This window comes from Pomacea canaliculata, linkage group LG2 (genome assembly GCF_003073045.1).
Source record: "Pomacea canaliculata isolate SZHN2017 linkage group LG2, ASM307304v1, whole genome shotgun sequence".
Lineage (NCBI taxonomy): Eukaryota > Metazoa > Mollusca > Gastropoda > Architaenioglossa > Ampullariidae > Pomacea > Pomacea canaliculata.
This window is the reverse complement of record NC_037591.1, coordinates 29480393-29488766: the sequence shown is the minus strand read 5'-3', so window position 1 is coordinate 29488766 and position 8374 is coordinate 29480393. Positions and strand designations below refer to the sequence as shown.

General features: G+C 45.5%; 1 protein-coding gene across 1 annotated transcript in view; it reads left to right on the top strand.

The window, feature by feature from the left end:
- LOC112555648 overlaps nucleotides 1-6349 on the top strand; it is a 9308-nt gene extending 2959 nt beyond the window's left edge. Inside the window, exons 7-9 of the mRNA XM_025224091.1 lie at nucleotides 5644-5763; nucleotides 5913-5995; nucleotides 6258-6349. Of these exons, the coding sequence (XP_025079876.1) occupies nucleotides 5644-5763; nucleotides 5913-5985 (193 nt within the window). The 3' untranslated portion in view covers nucleotides 5986-5995; nucleotides 6258-6349. The remainder of the gene's footprint in view (nucleotides 1-5643; nucleotides 5764-5912; nucleotides 5996-6257) is intronic.
- Nucleotides 6350-8374: the final 2025 nt, after the last annotated feature.

Genomic DNA, 8374 nt, shown 5'->3' with positions numbered 1-8374 from the left:
TATCCAGAAAATCGGAATACGACCACCCAGGCCCACCCCAGCCCCTTTTATTAGTTATAGATCCCCTTCAAAAGCTAAAAATGCCAAAATAAAAAAAAAAAATATTAAAAAAATTAAGACGCAGTACGCCCTGGCTTGAAGGTCGCCACTTCCGCCAAGGCCTCGTCAAACTAAAAATTACTCAATTTCGTAACACTACCTCCCACTTCAAGAAGAAACTCCGCAGGACTTTCTTCTAAAGACATACGAAATAAAACAACATTTTAAGGTATCATTCCATCTGTCTCAACCAAAAACAAATATTAAGGCTGATCTCTCCTCAACATCAAAAACTACCCACGTCTCTTAACATAAAGCTATCTTTAACAAACTTCACACATCGTAATTGTTCACAGTATCCTCATCGGATTGTAGTATATTATTCAGCTCAGTTCAGTTCTTGAGCCAACCCGGCTTCAAGAAAGTCGCACAACATTGTTGCCGATGTCCCTTTACAGAACGTCAAAATGCACGTCAAAAGTCTGCAACAGGGCTCCACTCATCACCCCGTATTGTTCATCAAAGCGGCTGCAGTTGTTCCCAAATAGGTGAGGAGGGCTTGTGTCTGTCCGCTATGGTAAACCTAACTCCTCTAGGTAGTAAACCGGAATTTCTCACCGCCATACGATGGCAACACTCTTTCTCGATAGTGGAGTATCCTTCTTCTCAGCCACCATTCAGGCTTTTCTGCTTGCGTAGCAACAGGGAAATACATTTCCTTCGCTGTTCCCTGCATCCAGAACCCGCCCCAATCCCTGATATCTGATGCCATCTGTGCTAAAACGTACATCCTTAGAAAGGAATCGGGAGCTGCCGCACCGGGCTCATTGTCAGGAATGTTCCTGACTGTAACAAATGCCACCGCTCTTGCGCTTCACCCCACTCGAGTGAATTTGGCGTCCTTTCTGTTAGAAGATTCCGTAGAGACGGGTGCCGTCCCGGCTGCGAAGTGAGGCATGTACTCCCGAGTAAAAGGATGCCGGCCAAGGAAAGAACGTAACTGCTTCTTATTTGTGGCTTGGTGATCTCCTCACCTTCTTGACATTCGTCCTCGTGCACCTCCTTCACTCCGCTCTTAAGGACGATTGCCCCTATGAAGCTACGTCATCAGTGCGAGTATACACTTACTTAGGCCCTGGCAGTCCAGGTTGTTCTCGACGATGCGATCAGCACGCACGCGGATCACCCGCGAGATGATCTTCCCAAGTCTGAGTGTGAACCAGTATATCGTCGGAGCTAGGTGCACGATACCCTCCAAGTCGCATTCTAATATCTTTCTTCTAAACCTCTCCTCAATGTCATGCACCTGAATTTTTTCCATCCAAACGGCATTCTCAAAAATATTCCGATGACCCCATACGGGGTGTCCACGTAAGCGGCTGTTTTGCCTGGGATGTCTCTTGCGGTCATGCCGTGCACCTGTGCCTAATAACCCATTGCTTAAAATCGATTTTCGTAAAGACTTGTCCCGCTTCAAGTTGTCCCGGGACACAGAGTCCGCCGGTCTGTCCGCCGATTGCGGCATCTCTCTGGGTCCACATGTGGGTAAGTTTATTAACGTTTCCTGAAAGTCGGACGCCACCCCTGTTGCTTCCTATCTTTCTCTCTTTCACCCTACCCACAACTGGCGCGGACGTTAGGGTGACTTGGACTCCGGCCGCAATATTCCCCAAACGGCAATTTCCTCGATTATCCTTCTTTCAAAGACTCGCCTGAAGGTAGCATATCGGTATCGGGTAGCTTACATCTGACCGCACGCTCTGACGTTAGATCGTATCTTCGGCGGATGAGGTCTAGTTTTTCCCGGTCTATCCGTCGGCGTAAAGACTACAGCGGTTCGTTGTCTCACTAGCGTTCCTGTGCAGCCTGCTGCCCCGTTGGTTGGCTGCGACAGTATTGAGCCCCGTAAACCAGGTTGGTCCGACCCGACTCACCTATGGTGTATCTGTCTCCCAGGTTCGAGAGGTCCTCGACCCCGTCCTCGACAGCACCCATCTTCACACTCAGTGCATGGTGGCCAGCTTCGACGATGAGTGCCGAGTTGCGGCAAGCTGGCGGTGTCCCCATTAGCAATCGAAGCAATTGCTATCTCGGTAATGTTTTCAGCCCGCTCCTATCTGATCTCTCTTTCATATGTACCGCTTGAGGGCATGATTGGGGTGGAACCCTTCTCCTTCCTTTTAACACGGACATAGTCGTTCGACCCTTGACGCATCTCCGCACTGCAAACGGACTATTCCAGCTGCATTAACAGTTTGATGTTGTGGTTCTGAAGGTAGTAGCACTTCACGGACTCTCGTCGCCGCGGCCTAACCGTCTGTTCTTCGTCTTCCGATCATAGGAAAATGCTTGGCCTTTCCTGTTGAGCCGTCTCTAGTTCACGCTCATCGCTAGCCTGTAAGTGGTTTTTTCAACCTTTCCCCGCAGCTCGAATACCATAGCTGATAGCACTGTTCCGAATTTCGGGGTCCGTGTGACCTCCTTGGTCCAAGTCTCCTTCCAAATTGCATAGGACCTCGTATGGTTCTCAATCATAACAGTTCCAAAAGAGAAAAAATCCGTAGCCTCTTGGGTGACCTCCGATAAGCGAACAGCAGTGCGTTGACGTATCGGTCCACTGTCTAGGCTGCGTCGCGGCACAGTTCTTCTTAGCGGCCTTTAAGCGTACGTTGAATCTCTCGACAAGTCCATTACAATCGGTGGTATGGTAGTGGTAATCTGGCGAATGCTGAGGAGCCTGGAGACTCTTTCATGCATTCAGACACAAACTGCGGTCCCAAATCGCTAAGTATTCTTTCTGGCACTCCAAGGCGGCTGAATATTCCAATCAAGGCTTCAGCGACGGTCTCAGTATTCGATCTTCTTCAGAGGGACCCGCTTCTGGGTACCTGGTGCGTGTTCACTAGCGTCAGGATATACCGCAGTCCGACTCGCTGGCGGGCTTAATCTCACCCTATGAGGTCTACGCTACCCGCTCTAAAAGGCACATCAATCAGCGCATTTCTGTAAAGGACCTTAGCCACCTTGCCTTTTTGGTGCTCCGTTTTTCTGACAGGCATCGCAAGACTGGCAAAAGCGGGTTACATCCCCGGAGATGCAGGCCAGTAAAGGCTGCAGTGACTTTGTCCAAGTCTTCCTGACACCTAAATGACCACCCATGATGGATGATGTGCGACGTCCATCACTGACGCGTAAGGGAGCTGGACTAGCACTTGGCGGACGGCTGCCCATTATGGAAGTTTCGCTGCGGAATATGCGTACACAACACCCCTCCTTTCTCTCAAACCTGATCTTTCGTCATCTTCTGTGTACTTGGCGACCTGCTTGCGACATTGGTCAGTGTCGGGTCATCTCGCTGCATCCGAATGAGTTCTTCTTTATCAATGTCAGGCATTCTCACGTTCGGTATATGAAGCTAAAGCTTGGGTTTTTACTTTTTCTTGGCCGCCTGTGCTCTAGTCTTAAGCCACATGTGTGTTCCCATCTGGGTCGGGGTCACAGCGCTTAGCGCCTTCAATGTTGCGATGATAGATCATATGGCGGGTTATCGAGGCATACTGCATTCACCTGGCCACTGAAGTACGGCGATGATTTTCACATCAGCAGTCGGCACATCCTGACTATGCCCGTGGCAGCATCTGAGCTCGAGCTGTTACCGTGAACTGGCCTTCTAACAAAGTCTTTCCGGATGACGACTCCAGAACCCAGTGTCCCTCAGCACGGTGACGCTTGTTACCTCCACCTGTCGCGTGACACCGGCATATTACCAATGTGCCGGTAGTTCTCATGGTAAACGCGCAGTTCTACACTGGAGTGTGCCGCTCGTTCTGGGTCGTGCTGTCGGTAGCGATCGTGTGTTGTCGTCGCCTTCATAGCTTGGCCCTTGGCTATCTCGCTCACAAATGGCTACGTTTGCTGACATTACAGGACGACGATTCGACGGTTGCGGAGTCGTCGTGTGTTTCCCTCCATGTTTGGCGGCTGGTTGAATGTCTCTCGAGTTGCTCGGGCACGCATGGCTTTGTGACCCTTTCCACCGCAGGAATAACACGCAGCTCGTTGCCTTGATGCCGATCGTAACCTTGGCTGCCGCTGGGCAGATGTGGTGTTCTGGGCCGTGTCGGCTGCAGACAGGGACCCTCTTAACCTGGCTGTGAACTCTCTTGCTTGCGACTGCAGGTATCTTGTGCAGCATTGGACAATGCTTTCAGGCTTTGGTCTTCTTGCTGCTGTAAGAAGACTGCCAAGTCTTTGGGGCAGGCTCGATGAACTGCTCTTTGAGTACTATATACAACAGACACGTCGAAGTCGTCTTTTGCCCCGCTGCCTCAATCCATCTATAAAGGTATGCTCTTAACCTTTCTGTAAACTGCTCGGGGCTCTCCCCTTTCTCTGGTTTACTTGCACGGAAACGTCGCTAAAGCGTTCTCCGTGAAGTCATATCTCAACAACGCTTGCTTCAACTGATAATAGTCTTGAACCGCTTGTGTCGGCATGCGTGAATAAAATGTCCAGTGCATGCCCGACAGTACGCACTGAGCGACACCGCCACTCCTTGTGGCCAACTAGACAGCTCAGCATGGCGCTCGAACTTTGTAAATAACTGTCATACTGTCTTTACGTCTACAAATTTCGGCAGCTTTGGCTCTCACACTTCACAGACACCTCGACATGGTGATGCTGGCCTCAGACGCGCCATCTCTAATTCATGCACGCGTTGTCTTTCTTCTCTTCATGTTCTAGTTGTAATTTCCGCAGTTCTCGCTCTGCAGCTCTTCTTCTCTCTCCCTCTTCTTTGTCTCTCTCCATCTGTTTTACAAACACTTTTAACTCTTCTCTCTCAGGCCTAATCTTTGCCTAACTCCACTAGCTCCTTCGTAACTTCCATGGCTGTTCAAACTCAAAAAGATTCACTCACAGTTCTTGTCTTTCTACAGCAGCTTCTTTGTACGGAACGATGACGGTGCAGATCCCCGGACAGGCCCCAGATGTTACGACTGTAGCGGTAAACTTGGCTCGTTTAAAAGATCTAAAATCTGCGGTGTCACACTTTCCTGTACAAAGTACTTCAGTCATCCGTTGAACAGAAGATTAGAACACGTATACAGCGGCTCACACTGTAATATTTCTCAGTATTATTTCAATGTTCAACAACTCAACGTTATAACCACATAATCAGCGGACTGCACACAGGCTACTTATCTCTTATTTTCAACTCACACAGAGTACTACTTCCAACTCACACAGAGTACTACTAACACTCAGAAAAATCGAATACCGACACCCAGGCCCACCCCAGCCCCTTTTATAGATCCTTCAAAATGCTAAAAATGCAAAATAAAAAAAAATATTAAAAAATTAAGACGCAGTACGCCCTGGCCTTGACATCGCCACTTCCGCCAAGGCCTCGTCAAACTAAAAATACTCAATTTCGTAACAGGAACAGCTGTTATTTTTTTCTGGAAATCGTTTATAGTTTTATACTAAAGAAAGGAAAAGTGTTATTTGCCTGTAAAATGCATTTTTCTTATTTATTTAATTTGTTTATTGTGAGTTTCAAAGAAAACAGGATCTTAAACATAAAATCTTTGTTTGATTTTGAAGCATGGGACTGAAGCACGATAACCAGATATGGCAGTGTTCAGGACGTGAGAAAGGTTTCATGACTACAACTCAGAGTGTCTTCAGACCATGCTATGCTAAAGTCCTCGACTCCTCCTTCAGGTGGAATTCCTACATTCGTCTTTATTAGTATCAAATACAAGTAAACATATAAAGTAATAATTTAAATTCTTAGATGTTAATTTAGCAATTTAAGTGGAGTAGTCTTTCAAATAATTTAAATAATCTTTTTCTATCGAATTGTGTTGCAGGGACAAATCGAAGTCCTGCTTGTTTGAAGACAACGTTAATACCTGGAACTATAGTCCGGTCAAACTAGGTTGAGTATGAACAGGTATGTGAGGAATCACTCTCCTAGATGACAGTGGTAGGTGGTTATAGTGTTGGTATTGGCTATATAGCTGGAATGAACAATAATGAGGAAGAAGAACTTTAGTGACGATGACGACCACTATGATGATGATGATAGTGTACTACTATCTTCTTTCTTTTTTATTGTGTATTATTGTCAGTGTTTTGTTAATTATTGTGGTTATCGTTTTATGCCCCGCCGCAATATTAGGTCATTTTGCGTTTGTTTGTTTTCTTGTTTTCAGGACTTGACAAGTCGTACAGAGTCGTGTCCAGCATAATTTCTATCTTGTATTCAACTGACGCTTGTGACAATAAAACTTTACAGAGAAACATTTATCTGAATCTTGTTTTGTTTGAGAAGTGTAATGTCTCAGATTGATCAGCTCCTTTAGCTGTCCTTCTGTAAGCCTTTGCATGTTTGGTACAAACAAAACTCAAGAGTGGAGGAACTTGACACGGGCAACTTACTTAACTCTTAAATCCGATTTATTTAAAAATTCGTGATTATTCGTTCATTCTTTCATTAATTGGTTGACTGTGTTAAGTTGACGAACGCTGATGCTGGTCCGCTGGCACGTGGCTGTCAGGGAGGACTAAGTTGCCCCTCCCCCCCAAAAAAAACAAAACAAAAAAACAAAACAAAACTGGATAAACCGTAGCAGTTGACGAGTTTCTGAATTATTGTCAGCATCATGTTGCTTAGAAAGCTGAGCAGGTTTATGTTTGTGTATCTACGGCACTCTTGCTTTACCGGTGGTTAAGTCCATTTCTTTTATTGGATTCAAACACGATATCTAAGCAGCTCAAATCGTCATTCGAGAAAAAAACTTTGTCTAAAATCACGCTCATCAAATCATCAAAACAAACTGAAATCCCGTCAGACATAAACATTACAGAATGGTCGACATTTAAGGCTAAAATCTCCTTCATAAATCTTTACCCTTTGTGGCTGTTCTTGATGTTGTTCGCCTATTTAATCACACCTATCACACTTGGAGGCCACCTGTTTTACTGGTTAATAATAATAATAATAATAATAATAATAATAATAATAATAATAATAATAATAATAATAAAAAACAACTTCTTTTGTGCTAATGATTTTGATTTATATTTAAGGAAGGCTCAAAGTTTCTTAATTTCTTTCAGTCTTTCTGGATAATCCTTATCAGATTTTGTGCTTGTAAGAAATCATTGCACTTTATCCTGTTCGGACCACGATCTTGTTTGAGTGCCTTGACACACTGATTCTGGTCATCTCAGACATCATCAGTCACCTTTCTACGTCCTCTGTTCTCCCTCTTTCAAACAGACAACTGTCACTCGGCTATTAAAGAAGTTTAACCTCGACCCTGATGACCTAAAGAACTACCGCCCAGTCTATAACCTTCCTTTCTTATCCGAGATCCTCGAGTAAGTCATCCTTCATCATCTGCTACAACATTTCGACACGTAGAGTCTCGTGGAACCATTTCAGTCGGCTACTGTCAGCGCCACTCGACTAACTGCTCCGGTCCGCGTGGTGACCGACTTATTATCTGTTTGTGACCCGGTCAAATATTAGTCCTATGTCCCCTGCTTTCGACACATTGACCACATTCTCCTGTGGTGGCTTTACACTACCTTCAGCCTCTCTGGTACAATCCTCTGTTGTCGAGTGTTTTATTTCAAAGTGCTAATGTAAGTTCACAATTTAAGCTTTCTCATAGTTTTATATTCAGGGACATTTAGTTCGAAATTAGAGTATCTCTACAAGCACTCTCTCTCTCATTTATTTTTATCTACCTAAATGACATGCTTTAAGTTTTCCTTAAAAAAACAGAGAGACATAAATCGCTGTCACTAGTGTTAGTGATATAGAAGATAAAAATCTCCTGTCAGGAAGTAACAAGATAGCTAAAAGACTGAGTGGCCCACTCTTTTGATGACACTCATTGATTCGCTCATTGACTCACTGACAGATTATTGCAGACGACGAAAATTGTCATGGACAAATAAGCAGTTGCGGACCAGATGTCCGTGTTCCTATCAGGACGGGGTGGGGTAGCAGGGGACAGTGCTACCCACAGTAAGAAACACTCCATGTGTCGTATGACAGGTCCACCACGCGATAAAGAGTCGCATTATAAACTCTGGCACTAGGATTCCAGTAAACAATCCAGCCCCACGTGCTCACAGGGCAGGATGTAAAGACCATAAGCTAAAGGAAAATACTGTTGACAAGAAACTCCATTCTTAGCGACTGGAGGTCGATTCAACTCATCCTGTGGAGCTCGGGGATAGGAAGTGAGAGCAACTGGCCGTTAAAGACGACTCCAACATTACCATCATGCACTGGAATGCAGAAGGGGTCTCGAGT